This window comes from Pleurodeles waltl, chromosome 7, assembly GCF_031143425.1.
Source record: "Pleurodeles waltl isolate 20211129_DDA chromosome 7, aPleWal1.hap1.20221129, whole genome shotgun sequence".
NCBI classification, from domain to species: Eukaryota; Metazoa; Chordata; class Amphibia; order Caudata; family Salamandridae; genus Pleurodeles; species Pleurodeles waltl.
Window position 1 is genome coordinate 900,924,723 of NC_090446.1, and position 13,265 is coordinate 900,937,987.

General features: G+C 42.0%; 1 protein-coding gene and 1 long non-coding RNA gene across 2 annotated transcripts in view; one reads left to right on the plus strand and one right to left on the minus strand.

Annotated features, from left to right (window-relative positions):
• Positions 1-13,265, minus strand: part of MGAT4B (alpha-1,3-mannosyl-glycoprotein 4-beta-N-acetylglucosaminyltransferase B) — a 1,476,931-nt gene that overhangs the window by 1,289,675 nt on the left and 173,991 nt on the right. Inside the window, exon 2 of the mRNA XM_069199505.1 lies at positions 830-1,009. Within this exon, the coding sequence (XP_069055606.1) occupies positions 830-1,009 (180 nt within the window). The remainder of the gene's footprint in view (positions 1-829; positions 1,010-13,265) is intronic.
• Positions 1-13,265, plus strand: part of LOC138245689 (uncharacterized) — a 112,707-nt gene that overhangs the window by 41,929 nt on the left and 57,513 nt on the right. The window lies entirely within an intron of this gene.

Below are 13,265 nucleotides of genomic sequence, written 5' to 3' on the forward strand. Positions count from 1 at the left end.
ATTTTGAAAAGGAGCACTCCTCTTAGTTGTGGACAATGGTAGACCCACCTGGGTCTAATCGCTCTCTCTGGGATCAGAAAGTGTCATGAATCTCACAATGTGCAAAACCTTGATAGTGCATACAACAGATGCAACCTGCATGATGCACTTTTGGCTAACATTATGTTGACTCTAAACTCTAAAGAAAACTTTCCAATGAAGGAAACAACATTTTTTTCCTGAGAAAACCAGTCCCCTCTAAGGGAACCAGTAAACTCAAGGGCCAGGAAGTAGAATATGGTACCTTTTTAAGTCTTCCTCTTAGCAAAGGAAAAATAATGCCTCTGCTGAAGAATGTACTTTCTATGAATTTAGTTTTGGAGCATAAGAAGGAAGGAATCACAAGTAGAGAAAGAGAGAGAGAAAGAAAGAAAAGAGAGAGAGAGATCGCCCTGAGCCACTGAGAGGTAAACAGTCTGAAAAAGTGAAAGATTAAAACTAAATTCAGATTTTGTACTGATGGTTGCTGGGAAAAGAAAAGAAAAGAAATTCAGAGTTTGACGGCCTAATTGTGGAGACTACTCAGATTGCACATGAATGTATGAGATATCTAAAACTGGAGAAACATGACGATTTTGCTCATTTGAGAACATAGGATATAGGTGGGAGATAACACAAAAGTAAGAGAAGACAAGTAATGTAAGAAATGTATGACTAAAGGATGAAAGCAGGAATAAAGGATAAACTGGAGATGATTCAAGGGATGTGAACAAAGAAAGGAAAGATGAGAGTGAAAGAGGGATGTTGGAAGTAAAGAAGAGAGGTGAAAATTGTGAAAACCTTAACTTACCAGATAAATTGCTCCATGTCCGATTGATATCCCGCAAAGCCTGCTTCTCGGAGATGGCACGCTTGATCTGGTCCAACACAAGGCTCAGCTCCTTTGAGCGCTTCAGGTTCTCCTGCTCAGCTGCATGCAAGCGGTCTCGGAGAGCAAGAAACTCCCGCTGGTAAACGTCAACAACGTCACCTGCAAAACATTAACATTATATTTGCTCTATTAAAATTATTTTCAATAAGGTTTCATCAGTCCTCAAAACTAGGAGCTACTGATGTCATATTATAAAGTTGTTTACTTTAAGGAACTTTTTGACACTAATTAACTGGTCACAGTAATGGCATTCTGTTTGACATGCAGGAACAAAACTGAAGAAATCTCTCACTGTTCAGTCATTCTGACAGGCATGGTTGGTGATCAAATGTAATCATCTTATGGGCATGAGTCTGCCATCATTCAATATGTGTTTTTCAGAACAAAATGGTAGATGGACATTTAGGTTTGTTTATAATCCTTGTGCAGTCAGGCTTCATGCCTGTGATGCTATCAGGCTGAATGTGGGCATGATGTCAAGCCTGCTACTCCTAGGAGGTCAGTAAATAGTAGTTGATGCAAATGAAATAGCAAATTGTGTCTAATTTATTTTGAGCCTCCATTCCTGGTTTACTTTTGCCTCTGCTTTTTAGTGAAGAGTGTACCTCAAAGTATATTCATTTGGGTTGTTGCTATACAGGCTCCTCCTTTTGAATTCTAAAAAGCCCATCATGTAAGGTTAAAGTTTTCAACGCAGACTTCAAGCAAATAATGTTCAAGCTGTTCAGGCAGCCGTGTATCTTTGGGATGGGTTAGGGTACTACTTTTGCTGTTAAGCTTCTTAACATCACTATGCCAATGCAGAACCATTTTTCACTCCGGAGCAGCTGGTCACATGAATATAATAAAAAAAGATATTGATCGCTCTATGTTTTATACAACATATTTATACACCCACATATGAAAAAGGACACATCCTACATTTATTAGATTTATCATGGGCTTACAATGCTGAAGTAAGAGAGCTGTCAGCGCATTCCTGTACTTGCTCCAACCACTTTTTGATCCATTTCTTCTTCCTGATCTTGGAAACATCGAAACCAATTGTGTAAAATAGACAAGGAATTTATAGAAAAACTAGAGGACTATGCATTTGAAATGTTCAAATCTGTTAATAATATCGATTCAGCATTTACTTATTAGCAGAATGAGGCACTCCAGGAACAAGTACCACCTGTCAGACAGTGTTTTACAGAAGGAGAGAAACTTGCACCATGGCTCCCTCCAGAATTAGTAGCAACCAAAACTAAACTTCGACAACTAGAGCACAGTGGTACAAGAACTATGATAATGCCAGTTCAGATATAAATTTTGCTATTACAGCAGAGTATTAAAGTATTAAATTATGAAATTATTGCCAGCCAGAAAAACGGTATTTTATGCTCATAGGATCAGGAATGTTTCTACTATAGACGGAGGTGTTCGAAATTGTCTAGGTATTATCCTCAACAGATAGAGTCACTCATGGAATTACTTCCCTCCAAAAGCTTTTGACCAACTTAACGCTTTTTTTCTGGCTAACATTGAGGCAAACAGAAAAGGGATAGCTAAATAAGCCTTTCAACCAGCTCACACGAAGACAAAAACAAACACAGCATGCTTATTTTAAATACCTCAAGTGGACAATTTAACTTTAAATGGACTGGCCATAAAAAATAAATTCAGGATCTCCCACTTGAGTCTGGTCCTCTGCCCATTTCTAAGCAGTTATGGACGCTGCTAAGTGATCCTCTACAAGCACTGATTAATGTCTTACGGTCGCAGGGTACTGTTCCTTAATCATTTAAAGGCGCTATTGTCGTACCTTTTTTTTAAAAGGCCAAGTGAATATCAAGATAGGTATTACCATATTGTGCTAAAATTCTAAAAGTCCGTGTTGCAAAGTCTTTGTGTAATCACCTCCTAGCAAATACCTTTTTGGGTCCTTTATAGGTAGGATTCTGACCTTTATGGATGATTAAAGACAAGAGTATAACTCGGGGCAGACTTTCACTCTTCTACTGCTTAACTGGTCATATGCCTTTGACACGGTCGACCACAATATGCTGATGAAACATGCAGAAGCTTTAAAGAGCAGGCTTTGTCTCGGTTGCAATCTTTCTGGACAAACCACTCACAACCAGTACAATTTTCCTCTTTTATGGTCCACTGGCTGCATGTACCCTGCAGAGTTCCATAGGGTTGTTTCCTATTTCCACACACTTTTCACATTATTTTTCTTCAAACGGTGGTTAAGGAACTGGCTGCTAAAGGATGCAAAATATACATGTGTGTCAGTGACTCACGTATCTTATTTCGACTGGGCAATCAACCCCCTTCTCAGCTGGGATAAAAAAAATCTAATGCATTACATTTGGAATTGGATGGTGCTCACCCTCCTGAAGCTCCATGTAGAAAAAAAAAAGAGGTGCTGATCATTGACAATAAAGAGAATCTTAGGACAAATATGTATTAGCCATAAGAGATGGGTGCTCTGTCTAGTTCTAAAGATGCAGCTAAGAACTTGGGAGTGATTGTCAATGGTAAACTCTTCATGAAGTTTCAACTCCTCTCAGTAGTATCAAATCTGTGATACATGTTAAGTTGAATCAAGTAACCAGTGCTCTTTCAGTGGATAACCTTAAATCTATGACAATCTCATTATTTTGCTCAAAGGTCGACTATGCCAATTCTTTCTATCTAGCTCTTACCAAACAAAATGGAGCTGTCCACCCAATTACAAGGGCTCCAGGAAGATCTTATGCCAGTACCTTGTTAAAGTACCTTCACTGTCTATCTACCAGTTAAATTCTGAATCCAATGAAAGACACAATGTACTGTTTATAGGGTCCTTCAAAGCCTTGCTCCCACTTTCATCACAAAGTAGAACTACTAATGAGAATTGGTTAACAGCACTCACCAAAGGTTTCTATAAATGTGGGCACATGCAGATGGACACGTGATGGTAAACATTTGATAACAGTGCCAAGAAACGATTCCACCAACTGTTTAATGTAACCTGTAACACCAATTATGTGGTATAGGTTATTGAATGTAAATGCAGGCAAATGTATGTGGGAAGCATGATCAGGGCTCCAAGACAGAGAATCAGTAAGCATTATAGGTCTCTGAGACAGGAGGATTTAAAATATTCGATAGTAGTACACATGAAGAAATGTGCAGCACAGAGTCCAGTCAGAAATTTCTAATTTTTTGGTGTAGAAGAAGTAAAAAAGGACCCCGGTGGGGGCAACAAAGAATTGTTTCTGAGAAGAAGAGAGTGTACTTGGATCCTACGATTGAATGCACTAGAAGAAGGTTTGAACACTACCCATGAACTAGAATTTCTTTTAGGAGAATGAGTTATTAAAGGGGGGAATAGATATGATTTAATAATTTGCACATTGACTAGTCTCTAAATTGAGGGGAGACGGAAGTGCACAGATTTACATGTTTATAGGACTGTGTAATGATTTGTTTGATTCCCAGGAAATTGGGCTGTTAATTATAGTTTTTTGTTTAATTCCTCCTGTGAGTGGCTTGTTCCCGTATGTGGCGGTACGATACAGAGATACCAGCACAATATATAGAGTGCTGCACAAGTCATTACTAAAACATATTCCAATATGAGAGAAGTAATTCGTATAGACACAGAGTCCTTTCTTATTGTCGCTACTTTAAGTAAACCAAGTTCGTGCATGGATAGCCATGTAATCCTTCTTCAGTGTTATATATGTAAATAAAAGCCAAAGATGGCGCCTAGATAGGCGATTCAGGAGCGTACCCGCTCACGTGGAGACTGCAGGATAATAACGTGCACATTGAGGTAGCTGGGGTAAGTGTAGGAGCAGTTTTGATTTATGGATACTTTTCCGACTGGCAACATTTTACATATTTTGCAAGTCATTAATCTAACAGAGACGCTTTACAATAGTGAACACGTTCTGTTCGAACTAGGGAACTCGAATAGTCCCTGTCCAGTTTGGTAACTGGAGTAAGTAAGCCAATATTTTATCGTTAGGGCAGCTACATTGTCCTTTTTCAATGTTGTGACTTAATATTGAGCCAAAAATGGTGAGTGGATAAAAAATTAATGAGTGTACATGCACGAACAAAGACGTAAAACATTGGTTGCAATTTAAGACATGCATGTATATGGTTAGCGATTGTGCTCTTTAGTATGGTTAGTAATATATTTGATTGAGTGTGGACAGAAGATTAATAAGTGTTTACGCCCAAATGAAGATGTAAAACATTGTTTGTCAACTAAGATATACATGTAATTAGCTAGCAATTGTGCTCATTATTATGGTTGGTTTTCTATTTAATGTTTTGGTTGTTACGGATCACGTAATCAAATTTCTTTATACATGATAATTTTAATAATAATTTTAATTTCTCTTTTACTCATGTAGTTCTAATAGTAAGACATTTGTGATTATACATACTGTCTCCAATGAATTATGATTGGTAATACCAAGGATATGCATAATAGTCAGGTAACATGCCACTAGATAGTACAAATTGGTTGACACTTGCATGTATTAGAGGTGGTTATTTCATCTGATTTCACTCAATTTTGCGACCAGCTCATTTGGGCACTTGCTTTTCCAGGGTGAATTTGCATTTCTACACGTCCCATCTTTCTTTGAAAATATTTTTCTCCTAGAGATATTGGTAATTAATTTATCTTGTTTTGATTCTAATGACTCATATGCTATGATAAGCATTTGTTTTAGGGGTCTTCTAGGGTTCACGTATTTTCTTTCTCTGTAGTGCTGGCACAAATTTGGTGAATGGAATGTATATCTTTATGGTTTATATGTAGAGTTTACAATGGCAGCTATGTATGTTACCTTTTAGCCCTGATGAAGTCTCAGTGACTATTCTCGCTTGATGAAACACGTGTACGCTGAAACGGTGACTGAAATTGTGAGGAACCGTGATTGTATTGATCAGAAGAGAACTTCACAACATGAAATAAAACATGGAATTGGAGAATTTATAAAAAAAAAAAAAAAAGACTGGCATGGACTTTGTTTGAATTGGGAACGTGTGCCTTGGACTATTATATAATGTTGTTGACCCACCTCTTAGTGCTTATTGGGAGGAGTTAGGTGGATCTCCACTGTCAAGGGCACCGTTGCACAGATTTATTGTTTATATCTTAGGTGTGGCTCTGTGAGCGCCATCACCTACTGTAGGAAGTTGGCTCGGTATATACTATTTCAAAGTAAGAAATAGTGTGCACAGAGTCCAAGGGTTCCTCTTAGAGGTAAGCTAGTGGCAAAATTAGATAATTCTAATGCTCTTTTTTGTGGTTGTGTGGTCAAGCAGTAGGCTTATCAGAGGGTAGTGTTAAGCATCTGTTGTACACACACAGGCAATAAATGAGGAACACACACTCAAAGACTTAACTCTAGGCCAATATGTTTTTATATAGAAAAATATATTTTCTGAGTTTATTTTAAGAACCACAAGTTCAAGATTTGAAGTAAATACATAAAATGCAAGGTACTCCACACAGGTAAGTTAGGAACTTTGAATTTGAGCAATATCATATACAGTCTTTGTTAAAATGGCAATAAGCTAAGTGGACACTGTACAAAAATCAACAGTTCCTGGGGGGGGAGGGGGGGGGGAGTAATGGTTAGTTTGTGAGGTAAGTAAGACACTTACAAGTCTCAGTTCCTGGGCATAGGCATCCCACCGTTGGGGGTTCAAGGCAACCCCAAAGTTACGAAACCAGCAGCTCAGGGCCGGTCAGGTGCAGAGGTCAAATAGGTGCCCAAAACACATAGGCGTCTATGGGGAACAGGAGTGCTCCGCTTCCAGTCTGCCAGCAGGTAAGTACCCGCGTCCTCGGGAGGGCAGAACAGGGTGGTTTTGTAGAGCACTTGGGGGGCACAAGTAGGCACACAAAAGACACCCTCAGAGGCACAGGGGCGGCAGGGTGAAGTGTGTAAAGCAGGCGTCGGGTTTTAGCTAGAAAACAATGGAGGGACCCGGGGGGTCACTAGCAGTGCAGGCAGGCACAGGGGGGGGATTCTCGGGACAGCCACCACCTGGGCTAGGCAGAGGGTCGCCTGGGGATCACTCTTGCACTGAGGTTCGGTTCCTTCAGGTCCTGGGGGCTGCTGGTGCAGTGCTTGGTCCAGGCGTCGGGTGCCTTGTTACAGGCAGTCGCGGTCAGGGGGAGCCTCTTCATTATCTCTCTGCAGGCGTCGCTGTGGGGTCCGGGGGGTCATCTCGGGCTACTCACGGGGTCGCAGTCACCAGGGAGTCCTTCCTGTGGTGTTGGTTCTCTGGATCTCGAGCCGGGGGCGTCGGGTGGAGAGAGAGTGTAAAGTCTCACGTTTCTGGCGGGAAGAGCGAGTTCTTTGGAAGTTGCTTCTTTGTTGCAAAGATGTTGCTGTTTTTGAGCAGAGCCACTGCTCACTGGAGTATCTTGGTCCTTGGGGGTCAGGGCAGTCCTCTGAGGTTTCAGAGGTTGCTGGTCCCTGTTGGATGAGTCACTGGTTGCAGGTTTTTGACTCTGGAGACAGGCTGGTAGGGCCGTGGCCAAAGCAGTTGTCGTCCGTCGTCTCTGCAGGCTTGTAGGTCAGCAGTCCTTCTTTGTAGTTCCGGTTGCAGGAATCTGATTTCCTGGGTTCTGGGGGCCCCTAAATACTAGAGTTAGGGGTGTGTTTAGGTCTGGGCGGGCAGTAGCCAATGGCTACTGTCCTGGAGGTTGGCTACACCCTCTTTGTGCCTCCTCCCTGTGGGGAGGGGGGCACATCCCTAATCCTATTGGGGGAATCCTCCAAAACTAAGATGGAGGGTTTCTAAAGGCAGGGGTCACCTCAGCTCAGGGCACCTTAGGGGCTGTCCTGACTGGTGGGTGACTCGTCCTTGTTTTTTCTAATTATCTCCTCCAGCCTTGCCGCCAAAAGTGAGGGCAGTGGCCGGAGGGGCGGGCATATTCACTAGCTGGGATGCCCTGGGGGCGCTGTAACAAAGGGGGTGAGCCTTTGAGGCTCACTGCCAGGGGTTACAGTTCCTGCAGAGGGAGGTGTGAAACATCTCCAACCAGTGCAGGCTTTGTTCCTGGCCACAGAGTGACAAAGGCACTCGCCCCATGTGGCCAGCAACTAGGCTGGCAGAAACTGGTCAGCCCAACACTAGAAGTCGGGTTGGTATTCAGGGGCATCTCTAAGATGTCCTCTGGGTGCATGTTACAATAAATTGCACACTGGCATCAGTGTGCACTTATTGTGCTGAGGAGTTTGATACCAAACTTCCCAGATTTCAGTGTAGCCATTATGGAACTGTGGAGTTTGTGTTTGACAAACTCGCAGACTATATACTCTTATGGCTACCCTGCACTTAGAATGTCTAAGGTTTTGCTTAGACACTGTAGGGGCATAGTGCTCATGCACATATGCCCTCACCTGTGGTATAGTGCACCCTGCCTTAGGGCTGTAAGGCCTGCTAGAAGGGTGACATACCTATGCCGCAGGCAGTGTGAGGTTGGCATGCCACTCTGAGGGGAGTGCCATGTCGACTTAGTCTTTTTCTCCCCACCAGCACACACAAGCTGTGAGGCAGTGTGCATGTTCTGAGTGAGAGGTCCCCAGGATGGCATAAGACATGCTGTAGCCCTTAGAGACCTTCCCTGGCATCAGGGGCCTTGGTACCAGGGGTACCAGTTACAAGGGACTTATCTGAGTGCCAGGGCTGTGCCAATTATGTAAGCAAAGGTACAGTTTAGGGGAAGAACACTGGGTCTGGGACCTGGTTAGCAGGGTCCCAGCACACTTTCAATCAAAACTTAGCATCAGCAAAGGCAAAACGTCGGGGGGTAACCATGCCAAGGAGGCATTTCCTTACACCTACAAAACACTGGTCCTGAATTTCCAGAACTACTAGGTATATGCCAACTCGCAGGTCACCCTCAGCCTTGGCACAACATTTTGCTGCACCAAGATATGTGAATTTGACGATGGGAGGCTGCTACTTTTCAGTGTATGCACTGGGTCCAGCCTCTAATTAGCGGAGCAGGCAATTGGCCATGGGCAGATTCCCGAGTAACGGAAGGCATCAATATCAGAGATGATATCTTGGTGCATGCAATCCGACATGCATCACAGAACTGAGAAACTTCCTTGGTATAGTTATATGCTGCAGGAGATTTATAAAGCCCTTGACTACTTTGACAGGATCCCTGAGGAAACTTACAAAAGGCAACTGTCATGTGTGCCTGGGATGAGACGCATCAAGCAGCACTCCAAAATGCACTCTCTGAAGAGACAATTTTGCAATAAATAACCTGGATAAAGGACTTGAGCTAGTCATCGACACCAGCCCTACTAGACTGGTAGCTGTTCTCTTCCAAAATGACTAATTGGGGACTGGGCACTTGTTGGAATACCTAATCTACCTCTGAGGAGAGTCTCTGCTACTCTCCTTTGTCTGCCATAAATCAATTAGTGCAGTCAACAGGCAGAGATTATGGCCTTAGTCCACTTTGAAACTGGGAACCCAGGTTTCATTCCTAGCCTCAGCTCAACATCCTGTGATTCTTGGCAAATCACTTAACAGGCACCAGCCAAAAAAAATAAAAATGTCCATCTGTAATTTTATCAGGTGCTCACGTAAAGCACTGTAATGCTTTGGTGCCAACTTCATATTATGAATAGCTGCATGTATCTGAGAAAAGTGACACTTTTTGAAATGTATTTTTGCATGTATATACTAGCATCAGTCCTTTTACTGCAATTTACATGTTAGCAGTAAAGCATAACAAAAAAAAGCAGATACACCTGTCACCAGTCGCTAAGATTGGAGGGCCTCTCTTAAGAAGTGTAAAAAATATATGTCTAAAAGCCGTGTGTGAGTTTAAAAGGCAGTCCAGATTTGTGCCATTACCGCAAATGTTTGCCAACACATAGCTCCGTGATCCTAACCAGGCAGTTTATTGCAAAAGGATGCGATTTGAGATTGTAGGCCACTGTTTTTTTGACTACCCTATCCTAATTGTGGCTAAACCCAACCCAGCTGAGGTTGGAATCTTTTAGTAGCAACTTAAGGACCTTGGGTTACAGGCAAGCATACTTGTGTTAACTGTCACAGATATGTTGACTAGAACAAAGAAACCAATGATGTGTGTGTGCTATATCAAGTAATCGTAACATAACATAAAAAATTAACCGTAACATAACAAACAAGCATTTTCAATGCAACGGGTCTCGCATTTGTTCGAGTTAGCTCTATTAGCGCTGTAAAGCAAAAACAAATGCAGCGCGATCGCACTACATGGAAAATAAACAGATAAGGTAGTCCAGACTGAAAACATCGAGCTTCGTATGTTTTTGGTACTTTACCAGTGCTGTGTAGGTGAGCTAAAAACCGGAAAAGGCATGACATATGCATGCCTTTCACAAATGAAAGCAAGCGTATATTAAAAGGCAAGCCTACAAACCAATGTAAGTGACTGACGTGGCATGGGCGTGGTTTGAATCCCAAAGAGAGATTACAGAATGGACGGCGCACTTTGTGCGCACCCATAAAAACAGGAATTAAAGTCATTGCAAGTTCTGAGGGGACATTTCCTTCCGCTCCCTAACTCTCTCTCCCTCAATGTGTGTTACTTGGAAGCTGTCAAGAGTAAATATGTGGATTTTTTTTTTTTTTACAAATAAAAGAGAAATTGTTGTCCGAGAAACTACGTGTTTTTTATCCGCTAAATGAAAGACGCACATGCGTTTGTTTGCTCACTTTAGAGCTTTCTAAAACAGTTTAGGAGGAGAAAATACTTTTACCGTTACTTTATCATGTGTGTTTTTTAAGTGGTCAAGAATATATTAATTTAGCTATTTATACAGGCTTGCAGTTAGCAGTATAAGTTAGTGAGCAAACGACAGGGGATCCAGAAAGCTACAAGTTTCTGAAAAACTAGCTAAAGTTTGCAACTCAGTGTGGGGTCATTTGAGAAGGCTGGCCAAGGCTGCCACAAATATACTTGTAATTAAATTCACAAAATAGAGAATATATGTTTCAGAAAAAAGAGAAAATGCAGACATGCACACTCAGCACACTACCCTCCTATCACAAGAAAAATTCTACTTTCATATTTTGTGTGAAAACGTAAGGTAACTAGAGCCTACAAGCATGCCGTAACTTACAATGATGTGAATACAAAATTATATCGAGCATTGCGTGCAGACCTCCCTCTTCGCCCGCTTTCAGTTCAAGCCAGATGGGAGGAAACAATACCCAAGGACTTGCCAGACTTAGGACAGTACTGGGAGCGTATATGTGAAGGGTCCACATAGCAAGTACTAATGCTCGCTTTAAACTGGCGCAGTATACCTTCGTTCACAAAACCTATCTCTCCCCCAACACAATGAGTAGGATTTACCCCACATGCCCCAACAGGTGCCCAGGTTGTCAGACTCCGAAGGCACATTTTATGCAGATGGTGTGGGATTCTAGTGCCCTTCCTCTTACTGGACCACAGTTGTAAACAGCCTTCAAAAAGCCATGGGTTGGACAGTGCCACCTCACGTAAAGCACATACTTTTAGGCCTCCTCTCTTCCCAGTCAAAGAAGAAACTTAGAAGAAAGTTCCTTATGTTGGGTTTGACAATGACCAAGCTTCGCGTTGTACCTGTCATAATTGTCCTATCACATCTCAAGCTGCTGATATCCCCCGGGCATCAATGAAACATCATCTTTTAGTCCAACATTACTTCAAACCTATTTACAGTCAAGTGTTCACATGATTGCACCTATTTGGAAAAACACAAGATGGAGCAAAACAAGTAACTGGTCCACATGGGTGAATGCTGGGATACATGCCCAGGATCAGTTTCTGACTAATTCAGGTCTTAAACAGTTATCGGACTGCCAAACACCACATCCCAAACATGAACATACATATAACAATTTAGCAACATGGGCATAAATATAACAATCATGATGCCTGAGAAGTAAGTTAGGCAATGTTCCATGTGTGATTTCTGACTCACCCACAGTACAATATCTAACTACATGGGGTGCATATCAGAAAGTAATGTCAAGATCTCTACCACACTCGGTTAGCAATTTATTTGATAGTCCCCTGGGGGATTGACTTCATATCAAATTGTAGGAGCTCCTTTTGCTAGAAGAGTGGGATCAGGTACTGGAGAACTCATGACACAGGCTTGAGGAAGGCCCAGGTAAGTCAAAACCTCTTTAAAATATTACAAAACTGGAAGTGGACTCCACAAAAACTCAATGATAACAGATCCAGCCAGTGGTCTGAAATGCTGGAGATGCCAATAAACTGTGTCCTAATACATGTTCTAGGGACACAACGAAGGGTGATGCTCTACAGGTTCCCATTATGGAATGCAATCATAGCACACACAAGCACTCCCACTCTTTTGGAGCTGTGAGTCTATGTGGAGTATGAGTGTAGATATGATCTGACCAGGATACTGCCTTTCCCGATATAGAGACACCGTAGAGGCTTTTTTCTATATTCCCCATTCTGTTAGGACACCTTTCGAATGGTAAATAACTCTTTGGACATAGTTTATATGTGAATTTTGTATATCTTATACTCTCTTGTGCCTTTCGCTGATTCAATTTTTTGCTGTGTTGGGTATTTCCTTTTTCAGTTATCATACTAGTGATTACCCTTTCCAATTCGGCGCTTGTGATACTCCTCCTTTTAGGACACCTGCAAATTAGAATGTCTCGGACACTTTAGCGCGTGATTAACTCTTCCTGATTTTAAGCCCGGACGCTACAGAGACTCCTTCCTATACCCCTGGTTTTGTTAGGACATCTTCCGAGTGGGAGTTGAATGCTGATGTTCTGCTAGATAACTCTTTGGGCACAGCTCATATGTGAATTTTTTACATCTTATACTCTCTCGGGCCTTCTGCGTTTTGTTTTTGTATGGGTAGTTACCTATTTAGTCAATATCATACCAGTGATTGCCCTTTCCAATATGGCACTTCATTTTGATATTCTACTGTAGTCTTTCTTTAAGGACACGTGCGAATTAGAACATCCCCGGGATTTTAGCACATCATTAATTCTTCCGGGTTTTAAGCCTGGTTCGCGTCCCAATGTGTCGGCGTTCTTTGCCGACCTCTCATACTCGTTGAGATGCACCCGAAGTTATCAGCTGGGATCTCTGGAATTTAGAGATAAGGGATTCCTCTTCGCTTAGTTAGGTCCTTAGGTAGGCAGCATCTGTTTTTGCCTTCTGTGTTCGGCTGTAACATATATGGTAGAGATATCTTAGTTTGATTTGCCAGGCCCTTGGAGGTGGTCCTCTTATTTTTGAGTGTACGTTCTAGGAGTATAAATCAATTTAATGCTCGTGAAGCCCCATGAGGGT